Source organism: Globicephala melas, chromosome 11, assembly GCF_963455315.2.
Source record: "Globicephala melas chromosome 11, mGloMel1.2, whole genome shotgun sequence".
Lineage (NCBI taxonomy): Eukaryota > Metazoa > Chordata > Mammalia > Artiodactyla > Delphinidae > Globicephala > Globicephala melas.
This window is the reverse complement of record NC_083324.2, coordinates 86,074,148-86,092,433: the sequence shown is the minus strand read 5'-3', so window position 1 is coordinate 86,092,433 and position 18,286 is coordinate 86,074,148. Positions and strand designations below refer to the sequence as shown.

At 40.9% G+C, this 18,286-nt stretch overlaps 1 protein-coding gene across 10 annotated transcripts in view; it reads left to right on the top strand.

The window, feature by feature from the left end:
* CDKAL1 (CDK5 regulatory subunit associated protein 1 like 1) overlaps window positions 1-18,286 on the top strand; it is a 651,341-nt gene that overhangs the window by 611,844 nt on the left and 21,211 nt on the right. For all 10 annotated transcript variants that reach the window (XM_030881291.2, XM_030881294.2, XM_070046775.1 and 7 more), the window contains 2 exons: window positions 2,340-2,423; window positions 5,401-5,565. In XM_030881291.2, the coding sequence (XP_030737151.1) occupies window positions 2,340-2,423; window positions 5,401-5,565 (249 nt within the window). The remainder of the gene's footprint in view (window positions 1-2,339; window positions 2,424-5,400; window positions 5,566-18,286) is intronic.

The following is an 18,286-nucleotide window of genomic DNA, read 5'->3' as shown; positions in this document are numbered from 1 at the left end:
CCAGCTGAAACCCACCCCCCATCCCTTAACTTCCTTGTTGTTTTTATTTATTTATTTTTATTTTTGGGGGGGGGGCTTCTCACTGCTGTGGCCTCTCCTATTGCGGAGCACAGGCTCCGGACGCGCAGGCTCAGCGGCCATGGCTCACGGGCCCAGCCGCTCCGCGGCATGTGGGATCTTCCCGGACCGGGGCACGAACCCGCGTCCCCTGCATCGGCAGGCGGACTCTCAACCACTGCGCCACCAGGGAAGCCCCCCTTGTTGTTTTTAAGGTTATTTGAAACAGTTGATTCTCTGAAAGGTCATATTTGATCATTCACTTCATTGCAACTTCATTCTTTAAAAAAAGTTGTGCATAGAGCATTTGTTTTTGTTGGATTTTTTAGGGGTTGGGGATAGACTGCATCAGTTCTTCATCAAAGTCCTATCTTGCTTATGCTCATTTGTGCTCAGCAGCCTCTGGGGAACTTTAAGAGCCTCACCAATGAGACAAAATCCACAGTTGAGGGGACCAAAAGGGTGATTGGAGAGGTGTTTGCCACTATAAATTACTGCCCATAGCAACTTTCCTGAATCCCTTTGGCAAATAATAAATACTCACATACAAATAGTTCTCTGATGGTTGATCGAAAGCCCTGCCCTCTACTGTATAAACATAGCAAGTCTGTCTAACTCAATATGTATATATTACTGTCATCGTTATTCTCTCCAGATAAAATGGAATAGCCCAAAGACGATTACTCCAACTGTCCACATTCATTCCAACAAGAGGAAAAAAGCGGCATACGTTTTCAGTGGCTCTGCTCTCTCGTATTGTTGTTAATTTCCTGAAAACTTAATGTTAGATGAAGTGTAATTGCAGATTTCCTTAAGAACCATTGACAGATACTTATCTTAAGTTATAAGCAACTCGCACTGTGAAATGTGTGCAAACATTCTAAGTTTCCTTCCAGAAGAATATACTTCAGTGAAACCCAATATTCATCCGTCTTTTTCTATAAACAGGGCCATTAAAGCTCAAAGTAGAAGCTGGGAGTAGTTCTTTTGTTTCTCCTTGATCTTTAAAAGAGACAATAGTGCGGGAACTTTTCACTGGTTTTCAAGGAGTGAACTAAGTTAAGTGTTTGATAAGTATCCTAGAGACCTTACAACCTTCGGCTAAGGGAGCTGCATTTGAATGAGAGAGTGAAAAAGAGCAAATTATGGTGTATTTAGGTATTAGCATTGTATAATGGACAGAAGAGTTTGGTGTTTTTGTTTTTTTCTTTTTGTTAGGTGGTCTATTTAGTGCAGCTGTGTTTATGTTGCCTGAGTGGTAACTGCCTGAACATGGTGGCAGGTCCCTACATATGAGAATAGGGATTTCGTTTAAAAAGTCTTGCCAATGTGCTTTAACGTAGAGGGTTGTATTTATCAAATAGCAATGGCAAAAATGATTCCAGGCACATCACGCAATACAGCTGGTTTGCTAAATCAGACATTTTGACGATGTTGTAAAAAAAAAAAGAAAGTAATGATACTTTAAATGTTGCATTTCACAGTAGAATAAAGTTGGAAATAGTAGACTTTTAAAATGGTCACATTGCTTTAACCAACGTTTTGGCTGATTTAACTTCTTGGTTATTAAAAATGCATGCTTAGATCGTAAATATAGATCCTGTAGAGAATTAACAGTCCCCTATTTTTGCTGTCTTTCTCTTAAAAAAATAAAATGAATATGGGGTCATGCCTGCAACAAAAAAGAGACAGTTGCCCGTGACAGAGAAAACGTATATAACAAGTAAATAACTGAATTAATCAGTAATTTCAGAATTGCATGTAACGTGTGAAATGTTTAGGTACGGGGACTTAATGACTAGTTTTTAAGGCATTTTCTTTAGTGCTACATCCCTCGTAACTCAAATTAATGTTTATTACCACTTCATATTTTGCCAAAATATTTTCATGAATTTGGATTAGAAGCAGCTTGTTCTGACTTGTTTTGCAACTTTGTTTCAAGAAAAACAAAGTGATATTTAGAAGATTTTTGTATGTCTTAGAAGCCTTTAATTATCTAACTTACGTTGAAGAAGGAAATGAGATCAAGTTTTGTTTCATAGTTCTGTAAGAAAATAAGATTCCGTTCTACACTAATTTGATGTTACTACATAGATAATAATGTCTTTCTGAACATTTGAATCAGTGACTCTTGCATTGGCTGTTAGTAGCTGGCAATCTGGAGTCTACTTTAAATTCAAGGAGACACGACTTACGGCCCATAACTATTTGGGTTGGCATTTCTTTTGGATGCTCAGGTGTTTGCCCTGATCTCTCCTGTTTTTCTCCCCTTCTCTCCACAGATTGGTGAGAGACAAAAAGTGTTAGTCACAGAAGAATCTTTTGATTCCAAGTTTTATGTTGCACACAATCGATTCTATGAGCAGGTAAGAGATACTCCCACGTTCTTAGGGTTTCTCCAAAATGAGAAAGACTTCTAAAAGTAAATCAATTTAAGCGAAAGAGACTTAAAGCGGGGGGGGGGGGGAGGTGTAGAATCTTGTCGCGGGAAGGCTATTTTATAGCATCAAGCCAACCAGGCTGACATGGGGCTTATCTCTGTGGCTTCATCTCCAGAACATTCTATACGAAGGAATAAGTGTGTTTTAGTCCCCATTCATCTTTGACAGGACCCGCCTCTAGCTTTGCGGAGTTTGGAACAGGCAATTCTCACTGCCAAAATCCCCACAGCCTGGCAACGTGGAGGGGAAAGTTCTGTCCAGAAGACAGGAAGGATGTCTGTGCCGGCGACATCAGCCTGGAAGGGCAGGGATTTCCTGTCCCTGTCACAGCACTCACACAGGCTTCTGATTGGTTGGTCTGTTGGTTGGCTTTCTTAGTTTTGTTTAGTTTCAGGTGTTTTGGTTTTTTGGGTTTTTTTTTTTTTTTTTAACTTCCACATTGATAAAAAACGCTGGGGGCAAAGGGAAAGGAGTCTGTTCGTTGGACTCAACTCAAGTTGGGCGAACAACTCTGGAGACCAGCATAAGGATCAAACCAACTTCACTCTGAGAGTTTTCTTCGAGGCCAACCTGAAAGGCTTCCCACTCCCTGCCCGTTAAAGTCGCGTGCTTTGCCCCACCAGCAACCAGACTTCTGTTTTAGCATTTGGGATTCCATTACCCCAGGTGGTAAAGCAATTCAAAAGCGATTGAAGAAAACAGTGCCTCCTTCGGGGGCCATGGACCCTGGGAAGGGCCAAGGAGGAGGTGTAACATGCCCCTCCTGGTGAGAGACCCTCATAAGGGCACAGGGATTTCATGGGTCATCCCTGGATCGTGTTCGCTTTTCTTAATATCAAGTGAGTTTTCCTACTTTTCTTTTTTTTTTTTTCCTACTCTCATCAAATGACAAGTGAAATTTTTTTCTGTGGGTCACGGCTTGGGAAGGCTCTTCAGGCCAGCCTGGGCAAGTCACGTAAAGGATGGGCGAGGGAAGCCGACTGCCCATGTTAGAAAGCAGGGAAGCCGGAGCCGGAGGGGCCTCCAGCATGGGGCACAGACTGGGCACTGGGTCCTCAGGGAAAGTGGGGGAGCTTTTCATGGCCCAGACCGAATGTGCCCTGTTCGGTCCCCAGTAGAGACTACAGCTGAGGATGGATTCCGAACACTCCATGTCTGAGCTGAGTCTGTCTCTTCCCCGTTCTCCACCTCAGTAATTGACTCCAGAGAGCCATTTTCCTGTTCAGGCCAAACTTCTGCTCAGCCCTCGGGAGGAGCTTGATTGTATCTTGGTTGCCTCTTTCCTCTCCTTTCTCTTGCCATCTGGGTTTTCGCCTCAGCAGGGAACTTTTTTCCCCTTCATTTTAAAGGCGATGGCATGTCTCATTAGCTGTTTCCTCCAATTTAAAGCAGTCGAGCTTTTTCCAATTATTAAAACCGGAGGGAAAAAAACACTGAGCCCTTCATTCAGATCAAGACAGCAGATCAAGGAGAGTTATTTTCCCCGAGAATAGTACCAGATCTCCCAGGGATAGTTTGCTCTAGAGATTTTCTTGTTTTATAAAAACTGATTTAAAAGGGCTTTCATATCCTGATACTAAAGCTTTTTTAGTCCATTTGCTTGCCGCGAGTAATCCACCACCCAGGTGACCTTTCTTCCTATACTTTGATGAAGCAGTGTACTCAGTGGTCATAAAAAATCAGACTCAGAAAGACCAAGATCCGTTTCTGCCTCTCGGAGAAACTGGCTGTGGAACTTCTGGCTCTCATCTGATTTTTCTTTCTTTTTTTTTTTTTTTTGGTCTCTAAAACCAAGCATATCAAAGATTTCATAGGAATTATTTTTCTAAAAAAAGATGACTTCCAGAAGATTGTATCTAGATATCAAAGTATTGCTGGATTAGAATTAGTCTGTTTATTTTGGATTATGACTTGAAAAGATTGGCAAGGAGCTCCAGTACTGAAATAGAAGTGTGAGGGAGACATAATACATACAAACTACCTGTAAGTCCAAGAGGAGGGGAAACATTTGCTCGAGGTAAACAAGTACCTCCGTCAGTAATCGCTCGTGGAAAGGGACCATCTGACAGTTTCCTGTGAGCCAGCCCAAGTACCCTTCAGAGGAGCTGGTTCTACGTGGAGGCAGAACTAACAAGTACATGCTTTTCATAACAGAACGAAAGAAGTGAATGGCAGCCATCAGTTAAAGGAGTCATTTAGCTCCAAACACCAAGGTTTGGGATATTGAAAAGGTGGCTTTGAAATATTCTTCCTCTTCCCCCAAAACACACACACACATGTGCACTTGCACACACACACACATATGCACCCAGACATGCAGGCCTTTATTTGAAGTGGCTGCTCAAATCCTGACTCTGACAGCAAACTTGGAAGGTATTAAAAGTATAAAGCTTTCATCAGTGTTGTCCCAGTTTTCTTCATTGCCTGGGACAGCCAAGAGTCGGATATCAAAGGCCTGTCCAAGAGTGACTGGCGGATGCCTCGGGCGGTTCCAGGCCTGCCTTCCACGTGCCCTCGGACCACAGGCATCCCACAAGGAGAAAGCGCTGTCTATAACCCCTTACCCCTCCCAGAAATGCCTTCCCTTCCTGCTAGATCCCCAGGTCCTTGAGCATCTGGAAGATAGAGCCCACTTAGGATGGGATCCCCAAAGAGAAAAAGGACATTAAGGGACAAGTGAGGAACTCTGAATAAAGTATGGACTTTAGTTAATAGTAATACACCAACATTGGCTCATTAATTGTGACACATGTATCATACCAACATAAGACGTTAATAAGAGGGGCACTGCGTCTGGGGTATACCAACTCTCTGTGCTATCTTAATAATTCTGTAAGTCTAAAGCTGTTCTAAGATAAAATTTTAGTTTTAAAAATTAAGCCTTCTCTCATTTTTTTTTAAGGTTTTAGTGCCAAAGAACCCCACATTCATGGGGAAAATGGTCGAAGTGAACGTTTATGAATCAGGAAAACATTTTATGAAAGGGCAGCCAGTTTCAGATGCCAAAGTATACGCGCCATCCATCAGCAAACCATTAGCAAAAGGAGAAGTCTCAGGTTTAACAGAGGTGAGTAGAAGATGCTTTTCCTCTCTACCCTGCTAGTAAAACAGCCGCTCTGGAAGCACAGTGATTTCCCACCATGTTTCTGTTATCATTTATAGTTCCCTTTTTATGTATGCATGAGGCTTTAATCCTTTCTGACAGATTGAAATCTGAATTAGAAAGATGCATTTATGCTGATGCCTATAGCTTTGCTTCTCTGCCTGTGAAGGGAATAAGCTGTTTCTGCTTCTAGGCTAGAAACAGAGGGCAAAAGCCATTATTTTCAGGTGAAAGATTTAACACGGAAGATGATCTGATCCAGTATGTTTCTGTGTCAGTAGATCCTCAGTGGAAGGGGGTAAGGAAAGGATAATTTTTGTGCTTTGCAAAGCTGTTTGTAATATAGTAAAAACCTACATGCAGTTAAACAGGCATTAAACCATGTCAGTATATGTGGTTATGGTGCCTTTCTCTAGGGTGTTAGCTGAATATCTGCTTGAGTAATGTGGAGTGAAAATTAAACATTTTTTTTCTTTCTATAAAAAAGTAACCTGACCCCTATTTCATACCTTGGTAAATATGGCTGTTTGCCAAGCTCTCTCTTACATTTCATTGAGCTACAGCTGTAAAAGCTGATGGAGTGTGAAATGAAAATGTGTGTCACATTTCTAAGCATCATTTGATGTCCTTCCTTCAGCACAATTGTGAAGTGCTCCCCAAAAAAGTATACAGCGATGACTTAACATTCAGAACAATGATGAGTGATATTTATCTGGCTATATAATTCTAAAATTGTTTTAATATATGTATTATCTTTTCACTCAAAAGAAATGTCAAGGGCATGTTAATTAAGCTTTAGGAATCATGACAAAGAAGTTCATATTATCTATATTCTCGCTTATTGTGGTGGTGGACTCTGGAATCCAAACGTGAGTGACACCTCTCATGAGCTTGACGAGGACATGTGAAGAATCCGTGTGTATAGCCATCTGACTGATGATGGAAGGACGTAGGCCAGCCTTTGTCAAAGCCCTGCCAAGTGTGTCATCCTGTTCAACCAGGAGTGAACTCTCACACTTGATAAGCATAGCCATTAATGTTTGCTGTTGTTTAGAAAAAAATCATACATCATACGTGGGGCTTTGGATGGATGGCCAGGAAGGAACAGTGTAATCCAGCATTTATATTGCTAGAGATTTGGCTTTTGACATGTTAACTACTACTTCAGAAATTTTTAAAGGAAGTGGCTTTTAAAATTTTTTTTCTGTTTTTCCTCACAGTGTGTTTTACAAGGTTGATTTTAAATCGCCACAGTGAGAAGGATTTTATGACAAATGGCAGTGGTGGGCAAATTATTATTTCAAGACCCTGCCTGCTTTAATTCCTTCATGCAAGCCTATTGAAAAGGGTGGTATTTTTTTTAACATCTTTATTGGAGTATAATTGCTTTACATTGGTGTGTTAGTTGCTGCTGTATAACAAAGTGAATCAGCTATACGTATACATATATCCGAATATCCCCTCCCTCTTGTGTCTCTCTCCCACCCTCCCTATCCCACCCCTCTAGGTGGTCACAAAGCACCGAGCTGATCTCCCTGTGCTATGCAGCTGCTTCCCACTAGCTATCTATTTTACATTTGGTGGTATATATATGTCCATGCCACTCTCTCACTTCGTCCCAGCTTCCCCTTCCCCCTCCCCGTGTCCTCAAGTCCATTCTCCATGTCTGCGTCTTTATTCCTGTCCTGCCCCGAGGTCCTTCAGAACCATCTTTTTTTTAGATCCCATATATATGGGTTAGCATACGGTATTTGATTTTCTCTTTCTGACTCTGTATGACAAACTCTAGGTCCATCCAGAAAAGGGTGGTATTTTAAAACATCACATTAATAATACACAAATAAGGAAAAGCAGTGCCCTTTCACTGGTTCCTTAACTGTAGTGTTGCTTTCTAAAGGGGCAGAGCCCCATTTAAATCCTATGAGCAGCTTTTTCCATTCTCCTCTGCCTCCCTCCAGCCTGGGAAATGGTGTCACCAGTTCTCTCAACAGCCCTCCTCTGAGCCGGCGTGACCCAAAAGCCCTATAGGTGAGATGAGGATAAAGGTCATTTGACTGCTGGCCCTTCTGGGCCTCTAGGAATTATAGTTTGATTGCATGCATTAGGCCAAAGGGTTAGGAATATTGATTTGGGCATTTACATTAAGGGAAACGTCAGGCAAGTCCTTTATCACCATTTGAGACTTCATGTAAATTAATGAACATAGCTTTACGCTTCATTATTTGTCCGCTTTTAAAGATATGCCAAACTCGGGGTCAGAAATCCTTCCTTAATGAATTTGTCCTGGTGTTACAACTGTTTTTGCTAATGATATGAACAAAACTAAATTAAGCAGCAGGAGAACAGCTTCCATTTTTATAGGATTTAGAAGTAGATGATAGAGGTTATAATCCTGTCTCAGGCATTTTGAGTCTGAGTACTGACAAAGGTGCCGGAACTCTTCAGTGGAAACAAGGAGCCTCACTCTGTGGATGAAGTGTGGCCCTGGAAGCAGTTACACCTGAGTTTGCATCTGGACTTGCCAGTTACCCTAGGCCTGTGACTCCTCTGAGCTTTAGTCTGTTAAAAGTGACAATAATGTCTGTTTCATAGGGTTGTTGAAAGGAATGTATTCAATAGTGTATGTAAACCACCTAAAACTATTTTGGGAACGTAGTAAATAGTTACTAAGTGGTTATTTTCCCTTTCCCCCAAATCTAGCTTCTCTAGAAAGAGCAGACTCTGCAGATGACCGTGGTACTATCAGCTTTGGTCTTGTGATCACGCAGTGCACATTGCATTGGAGTGGGGGTGATCTATTAGGGTAATTTATTCAGTGCCAGAGACACCAATCCCGTCAGAATTTCTATCTTCTTAAATTTTCTAGGCTTTTTCTGAGTTTTTCTAGAGTAATAACCTCCTCATACACACTTTGTAAAGAAACCTAGAAAGGCCAAAGCATCTAAAGCAAAATATTGTGTAAAAAAAAATTATTTTCCATAGTAAGTGTATTTCCTTAATTGAGAATTTTAAGATTATTCTTTAAGTATTTATCCCTATGCTACTTTGGACTTACGTTGTCTCACTTTAGGCACCGTTGACCTCTCCTGATAAAACTGGTGAGAGGTACAACAGACTAGGGGGAGAAGCACAGGCTGGGTAGGAGTTACGAGATCTGGATTATAGGATTCTGGCATTTGCAGTAACAGACCCTTTGACCTTTTGTATATCACTTAGGTTCCCTGGACCTCGGTTGTCTCTAAGACTCTGTGATTGAAATATTTCATTTGACAAAAATGGATTGAATGCATACCCTGTGTCAGGGCTTTGAATTCTAATTCTGTTCTGTAACTATTAATAAAAATCAGGCCTTGTTATTTTCAAATAATAATAGTTACATAAATGCCCATAACATGGTGGGAAAGGAAAGCTATAGTAAAGTCAAAAGGTTACTGTCCTCTCAGAAATTATATTCTAATAAAAACAGCATATAGTAATATCTTTTTATGGTTATTAACTATTCCTCTTTTCAGTTCAGTTAGAGGGATGGAGGAAGAGAGGAAGGGGAGAGTAGGATAGAGAGACAAAATTAGTCTGGTTATTTTTAGGGAAGGTGGCAGCCAAAATGCCACCTCTAACCTAATAGGGAACATTTTAAAACAAATATCATTGAAGGGTAATTAATTTCAGAAAAAGGTTATGTAATAATTATCCAATGGAAGGCATTGTAGAGTTCAAAGGGGTAAATATAAATCAAAGAAAGGATAGATCATGCCCTTTTCTATGGAAACTGTCAGGCAACTTTGTTCTTAGGAGGAAGAAGAGATGGGAGGAAGCAGGGGACACATAAATTTTCATAGACGTTCCAGGACAGTGATTCTCAAGTGTGGTCCCCAGACTTGCAGCATCAGCAATAAATGGGAACTTGTTAAAATGCAAATTCTTGGCCCCCAGCTCAGACCTGAGCCAGAAATTCTGGGAAAGGAACCCAGTAATCTGTTTTTTAACAAGTTGTCCAGGTAATACTGATGCAGGCTGAGGTTTGAGAGCCCCTCTTTCAGGAAAATGATTCTCAACTGGGAAGGAGTGTTTGATATTTGTGAAAACAGTATGTTTAGTGAAAAGGGCCCAAAAGAGTAGGAACTTGGGGGGAAAACAGTTTTACGATGTTAATAGCATGATATTTTTACCATGTTCTCTCGTGGAACCTAAATCTGTGTTAACATATCCAATTTAATGTGATGATCTTTTTATACAGTTCATGTTTCTTGGAAAATTACTGTGCTGTTCAGGCTTTCCATCTGAAGGAAATCTTTGGGTAAACAGGACCTAGTGTCACCTGTACCAAGATCCATGACTATTTGATAATATGAAAAATCATCTGAGAGCCGTCATCAAAGAGCAGGACCAGAAAGCGGTTTTGCTTTAACTCTGTTCTGGAAAATTTCTGTTACAGAAAATTTCAAGCATGTACGAAAGTAGAGAGACTAGTATAATTATCTCACGTACTTATCGCGCGCCTTTAACAATTATGTCATCTCTGCTCTTATTCACCCCCATCCCCCTCTGATTCTTTTGAAGAAAATCCCATTTGCCATTTTATTTCATCAAGGTATATATCAGAAAATCTCTCTGAAAGATGAAGACTCCTTTTAAATTCAGTATCAAATCTAAAATAATTAGCATCAATTCTTTATCCAGTTCATGTCAACACAGTGTTCAAATTTTGCAGTTTTTTAAGCAGTTTGTCTGAATCAGAAGGCAAATCAGGTCCACTCATTGCAATTAGTTAGTATGTCTTGTAAGTCACTTTTAATCTATAGGTGTTCCCTTTTCTCGCTCTTTTTTTCTCTTTTTGTATTGCAGTTTATTTGTAGAAGAAACCAGGTTGTTTGTCCTGCAGCATTTCCCACAGTTTGGAGTTTGCTAACTGTATCCTCTGATACAGGCTTCTCTGTTCCCCACTTGTTTTATACATTGGTAGTTAGATTTAGAGGCTTAATCAGATTCAGGTTTGAGTTTTTGACAAGCTTACTTTGTGTGACGCTGTGCGTTTCCATTATGAGGCGTAGAATGTCTGGTTGTCTCTCTTTATGTGTCAGTGGTTGATGAGCACTGCCTAGATTCATTGAGTCATTAGGGGTTTCAGAATGCGGCGTTCTAATTCTGTCTTCCCTTCCTCACTTATTAGCTAAAAGCACTTCCATGAAGAGAAACTTTGCCTTATTCATTTTTGTTTACCCTGAGGTACATTTCTGACAGGAAAGGTGAGATAAAGGCTTGATGTCTTTCTCTCTGTTGACCAGTTTTAAAACTTTGAGTTGATTCTGTAACATCCTCCAAAAGTAGCCAATGAGGGGTTTTTTAGTATTATTTTAAACTCATGGATTTCGTATGTTTGATATGGTTTTATCCATTGCAGTTATTATATTTAATTGGTGCTCAAGTAGCTGCGTTTTTGGAGAGTGGAAGCTCTTCAAATTACCTCCTCACTCCTTTGACACAGCTCCTGAAGTCTGATAGTTTCTTTGCTTTTTGATGTGACAAGATGTTCTAGGCTCATTCTTTGCTCCAGACCTGGAATCAGCCATGTCTCTAAGGAGCCTTGGTTTCTTTTAGTTAAACAAATGATATTTAGAGCCTACAGTGTGGGCTATTTAATTGGTCATTATATTTATACCTTTCAGCAGGTGGAGCTACAAAATCCCCTCCGCCCCGCTTTTTTTTTTCAATTCATACTAATGCTCCCATCCGGGTCAAATTCTGAAATTTTCTGTCCTGCATCTGTAACTTCTTTCTTCCATCCCAGTTCACAGTAACACAGCGTAATTATTCATTTGCTTTATCCTATAATATTCACATAACTGCCTAATAATAACTATACCAACGCTATCACCAACAATGTGATTACTGAAAGCAGTTTAGGTGGTGGTGGTGGTTTTTCCACTGGTTTTGTTCATAGAGTGCATCCCACTAGGGATGTACAGGCAAAGAACGGTTCTAAAGGCACCTGAACTAATTCTTCGTATAGTTATACCAACAAATCAGTACATAAGTAGGAGTATTCATTTTCCATTTCTTTGAATTTTTAACACTTAATTTTGTTTCATAATTATGTAAAATACTTTGCAAAATCAAACCTACAAAAGTGTGTTCTGAGAAGTCCACCTTCTACTACTCCTGTCGCTTCCACCCTGTTTCCTTTCTTACCTATTTAAGGAACTGTTTTTGTTTGTTTTAGTTTTCAGTTTATTCTTCCAGTGGTTTGTCTTAACAATGTAAACGTTTATATATATTACATACTTTTTATTACCTTCTTCTTAGATAAATGGTGGATACTTTTGCTATTTTCACTCAGCAATATATCTTGATGGTTACTGCCTAACTGTATATAGAAATTCAGTGAATGTTTCTAATGATTTTTCTTAGGCTGTTAAACAAAATACCTGAAACTCTATATTGCTCTAGCACCTGAGTTGAATAATATTACCCTGTATGAAACCCAATACCCTTTTGGTCAAAGAAAAGACAGACAGAATTACCTTATAGAGAGCACTGGCTCCTAGCCCTACAGGAGCATAGGGCTTCCCTGGTGCGCAGTGGTTGAGAGTCCGCCTGCCGATGCAGGGGACACGGGTTCGTGCCCTGGTCTGGGAGGATCCCACATGCCGCGGAGCGGCTGGGCCCGTGAGCCATGGCCGCTGAGCCTGCGCGTCCGGAGCCTGTGCTCCGCAACGGGAGAGGCCACAACAGTGAGAGGCCCACATACCGCAAAAAAAACAAAAAAACAAAAAACAACTTATCCAAAGTCACAAAATTAGAAGGTGGGAGAGGCAAGCCAGGATTTATTTCCCGGTCTTACCAATTTCCAAGCCTGTGTTCTTCTTTTTGAATTGTGGTAAAATACATATATAACATAAAATTTACCATCTTAACCACTTTTAAATGCACAGTTCAGTAGTGTTAAGTACATTCACAAGTTGTTCAGCCCGTCTGCAGAACCCATTTGTTTCATCTTATAAAACTGAAAGCCTGTACCCACTGAACAACTCATTCAGCCCTGCCCCTGGCAACCGCCCTTCTGTCTCTGAGCTCACATATGAGGAATCATAGCAGTATTTGTCTTTTTGTGCCTCGTTTCTTTCACTTAACGTAATGTCCTCAAGGTTCATTCCTGTTGCTGCATGTGTCAGAATTTCCTTCCTTTTGAAAGCTGAATAATATTCCATTGTGTATTTACACAACATTTTGTTTATCCATTCATCCTTCAGTGGACACTCGGGTTGTTTCCACCTTGTGGCTGTTGTGACTCACGCTCCTGTGAATGTGGTTGGACAGATATCTCTTTGAGATTTTGCTTTTAATTCTTTTGAGTATATACGCAAAAGTGGAACTGCTGGATCACATGGTAATTTTAACTTTTTTAGGAGCTACCATACAGTTTTCCACAGTGGCTATACCGTTTTACATTCCCCCCAGCAGTGCACAGGGGTTCCAGTTTCTTTCCTATCCTTCCCAGCCCTGATTATTTTCTGGTTTTTTGGTAGTAGCCATCCTGATGGGTGTGGGATCAAGCCTGGGTTTTTAATCCCAGGCCTATACTGCCTTTCCTTTTTGAGTTGCAGGAGTCTTATTTGACAACTTCTAGACAGCTGTTTCCTTTTATGTAACAGAGAAGCTTACACTAGGTACAAAAAAGGAGAGAAAAAAATGATGAGGAAATGGACAGTATTAATCATCTTCTCTGTGTTCTGTTAAAAGTGGTTCGAGTTGTGAGTTTGCCTTAGGAATACATGGGAATGTGAGCGCTACTGCTGCTTGATAAAGACTAAGCAGATTTACTGCTGAGGTTCTTTCTCCTTTTACGGCCCATCTTATAACAAATCACTTGAATCCTCCCATTTCTAGGATCGATACTTAAGAAGTCAGAGCTATTTTGTGCCTGACAGAAGAGAGAGAAGAAGAAAATTCTCTCCTAATTCTAAACTTAAAAGTAGTCAGTTTTATTCCAAAGTTTTCCTCTTATTAGTTTTATTCCTAGTCATAGAGAATTGCTTTAAAAAAAGAAGAGGTAGGGTGGCTTTGTGAGAAGAGCTCGAGGTTTGGAACCTGTCAGGTGTGGGTTCAGATTACAAGTACAATTCCCGTGATGTTGTACAGCACACTTTCTTCAGTCGGTCTCTTCATCTGTAAAACGGGCATAACTAATTCGCAGAAGATTAAATTAGATAATGTGGACAGTGTGCCCAGTGCATAGTACATATGTTAATATTTGATAAAGGGATTCAGTAAGTATACCTTTAAAAAATCAGTGATTTACTGACTTCTATTTTAATATTTTTACTTTAACTTTCTAAGTGGTACTTTGCTTCCATTGGTCGTCGCTATACAACACAGTATAGCACATAAGAACATGGATTCTGGGTTCTGATCACCTGCGTTTGAATCCTTGTTTCACCATAAGAATTAGACCTTGGGCAAGTTACTCAACCTCTCTCTACCTCAGTTCTTGCCTCTGAAAATGGGGGACGTAATAGTACCCACTTCATAGGATTTACATGGAAATGCCTTAGCAATCAAGAAATGTCAGCTACTGTTACAGTAAATGTTGGCTACTGATAATTAATAATAATTATCATTATTAATTTGTGATACATGCTAGGGCATCATTTTACTTTAAGCAATGAAGGTAAAAATGGCATAATCTTTTATCATTTCAAATGTGATCGTCACCCATTGGTTTCCTACAAAATGGCAAATGAAACCAGATTCATTTAGGGCTTCTTCCACACAGTGAGAATGACAAATTCACAGAAGGAGGCTCAGTAACAGTCTTACAGCACTGGCTGTTCTTACTGACAGGCATTTCTTCCTCTTATTCCTTATGCCCCCTTTTAAAGGAGAATATTCTAGAATGGAGACCCGGACCTACCCTGTCTCTCGCAAGGGAAGGGAAGACTGCCCCAGGGTGCCTGGCTGCCACCTGCTTCTCATCTGCTGGGACTTTGATCCTAATAATGGATTCACTTGAGCAGTTAGACAGCTCAGCACCAACATAGCCAGCTGCCCTCAGAAAGGAAGCAGAAGTTTGAAAGGGTGGCATGGCTTGCCTCATTACCAGACAAAGGGCCAGCAGGATATTCAGGTGTACTGAGTTTTATGTACAAACTATACTATATTTTCAGAGCTTTGACCCTTCGAAAAGCATTGTTAAAATGCTTTCCTCTCCATCTAACATTCATTTCCAAAACTACTGAAGTGAAAGGGTCTATTAGTTCAGGGCCAGATTTGAAAGCGCATGAAAACTGCATTCATGAGGTTAAGAAATGGCTTAACAATTAAGTTAAAACAGTTGAAAGTGGATCTAATTTCAAACAGATCAGCTAACCGTGTTAGAAGTAAATGAGGGTGTGTTCCTTCCGACTTTTCCTTCCACCCCCAAGATACTGGCTCCAATCCCGAGCAATTTTTCCTAGTTTTTTTTTTTCCTTTTTAACTTTATATAATACTGAATTCTTCATTGCCCATATGTTAAATTGTTGTCACAATTAAAACTGTAGCACATCTAATATTTAGTCCATTTCTTCCTTTCATATGGCTTCTAATTAGTTCCATTTGCAGATCCATTAGGACCTATTTGGGTTTCACAGTCTAGATACACAGCTTTTATTCTATGCCCCTGAGCTGTATTTTACTGGGCATTACAGCTGAACTTGTATGATTATGTCAGTTCAAAAGGTCTTCAGTATGTTTGCAGTACCTCCCATGCACCAATTTGAGTACCATTCAAAGTATCATCAGAGCGAGCTGATGCTAAACAATTAGCTTTCATTTCACTTGCATCACTAACTGTACGATCACTGACGATAATTTTCCCCCTCCAGAGGTGAGGGGAATTGCATGCATCAAGGAACTAATTGTGCCTCAATGATAATAATAATAGCTACTGTTTAGTGAGCCTCTAGTATGTGCCTTGGTGTTGCGACTTTTTACCTGTATTACCTTCTTTTATTATTCTGGCCTGGGTTACAGCAGCTAGAACACATGAAGTGTCCTTTTTTTTTTTTTTTTTTTTTTTTTGATGTGGACCACTTTTAAAGTCTTTATTGAATTCGTTACAATATTGCTTCTGTTTTATGTTTTTGGTTTTTTGGCCACAAGGCACGTGGGATCTTAGCTCCCTGACCAGAGATCGAACCCACACCCTCTGTACTGGAAGGTGAAGTCTTAACTACTGGGCTGCCAGGGAAGTCCCATGAAATGTTCTTTATATGGCTGTGCGCACTCACAAGGAGACACCATAGGGTGGGATTGGGCAGGCACTTCCCCTTCCTCTGCATTCTTGGCCCACAGTCAGAGAAGCGGGTAGAGGGAGCTTGAGGCAAGGCAACAGGCAGACTCCCGGAGCTAGGAATGGCTGGGGCGAGAGAAAAGAATGAGGCCCCCCAGCCTGAATTACCCTCAGACTGAACATGCAGGTAATGCCTGGCTTCTTAGGATATGTTTTAGTACTTATTGAACATGATATTATCTAAGCACCGGACTAGATATTGGAGATGGAAATAATGAATAAGGTCTCGGCCTTTGAGGAGATTTTAGTCTGAATGTTCTTCTCGTAGTACTGCTATTCTGCTGTGACCCTTTTTAGGAGGGATTGGGGTGAGAGAGAGGGTCCTCTGTGGGTGCACTAGCTGCCCGATGTGACATCACTGCTCCGGTGATTAAAGTTTTATAGATGATTCTTACCACATCTAAGGTGTCCAGAATTGCTCTTTTGTTCTCTCATTTTGACTACGTTGCTTTTCAGACTTCTTACTCAGGCATCAATTACCAGTGCCAACGTATGACCATATGTCTCGGTTTGTCTGGGATGGCCCTGGTTTATACCTGTTACCCTGGTATAATTAATAATAGTGCCCATTTTCCATTCTCCGAAGTACCCTGGTTTGGATGATAAATTATATGGTCATCCGATCAATTCACAAAGTAGACCCAGCACTATGCCGAGCGCTGCTTGGGACCAGCAGTCTTAAGGTGTGATCCTTGCCCTCAAGGAGATGGAACTGTAGTTGGGAAGAGAAGACAGGTGCTTGTAAAACAAAATCTGTAATATGTAAAGTGCTAAATTGAATGACATCAGATCATAAGAGATAGGAAGATAGGAGACCTCTGTAGACTTGGGGTATCAAGGAATGTATAGGTCGGGGTTCTTTGATGACAACAGAAAACAGCTCAGTTAGTTTAAACAGAAAGGGGTTTAGAAAGGGATACTGGATCGTCCACAGAATAATTAGGGCTGTGGAGCAGACTCTTTGCTGAGTTTTCTGACAATAACACCCAAACCACGTAGAAGCTGCTGGTAAGGTATGTGACCTCCGCCCCTCCTGCCCCAGCAAGTTAGAAGCCCCAAGCCCTGACTGCTTCTTCGTGAAGCTTACTTCACAATCCAGGTCTCAGACCTGTTGCATCTGAGTGTGGAGAACCGGGGTCTCAGGTTTTGTACCCTAGGGACAAAGGAGGATGGGAAGTGTTTCTTGGAATCTGTATTAGTGAGGTGAGATTTACAGCGTGGAGACTGTCAGTGTGAAGAGAGTATTCACACAGTTCCCACTACAGAGGGTTTCGTGGATGTGATGGGATTAGAACTGGACTTGGAAGGTGAGAAGGACTTAATCAGGGAAGTGAAGAAGGAGATTTTTCTCAGTGCAAAAGGAACATGAGGCAAGTGAATGCAAGGAATAAATCTGGCTTTCCTTGGGCATCTGTAAGCAGATGTGGGCAATTGGGAGCAAGCGTAAAATAATGTTCATTGTGAAGAGTGGGCCCTCTGGGCTTTGAAGTAAAGTAGCACGTTATACAACAAAGCACATGTATTAGTCCACGATAACTTAGGCTGTGCTGCAGTAACACATTAACCCTGAAATCCCATGCTTAACACAAGAAAGGTTTATTTCCTACTCACACTACAGCACATCTGGCATCAGGGATTGTCTGCTCCACCCAGGCACTCAGGGACCCAGGTTGCCTATCTGGAGAACCAGGCTCTTCACTGCCTCTGCACAGGAGTGGCACAGGATATTTCTATTTATGTCTGTTGCCCAGAACTATTCACGTGGCCCCACCCAATTTCAAGAGTTTGGGAAGTACATACTTCTGTATAAATAAGATAGAGAAGATATGGGTGAATACTAGAAGTTTCTACCATGCACGTTGGCACGTTTTTGAGCACGAGCAAAACAGTGAAAGTAGCCTGTGTGAACAAAAGTTCACAAGAGCAGGGCCACCCTGTCTCTTCTGTTCACCACCAGCTTCGGGCCATAGCACAGTGCCTGGCTCAGAGCTGGTGCTCTGTACATACTTGTTGAATGAACTTGGCTGTCACTGATACGCAGGGTGGAATAGAGGGTTTCTTGACCAGAGGCAGGGAGGTTGACAGTACGTGATAGGTTGATATCGTCTATTACTTCAACTTAGGATATTAGTATATTCTTTAAAGGCTAAAAAAATCACAGTCAAGCCACCCAACCTGCTCTTTGAAGTCATTTGACATCTTGATAAGCAGATTGCAAAAACCTCTTTTTAAACTGATGTTAATCTTGCAAATTTAAATTCTTTTCGTGGGAACTGTAGGGATGAGTACTTTTAGAGCCAGGCATGCTTCTAACCATAAATTTTCAGCCTATTTCTCCTGTCATATTCAGAGTAC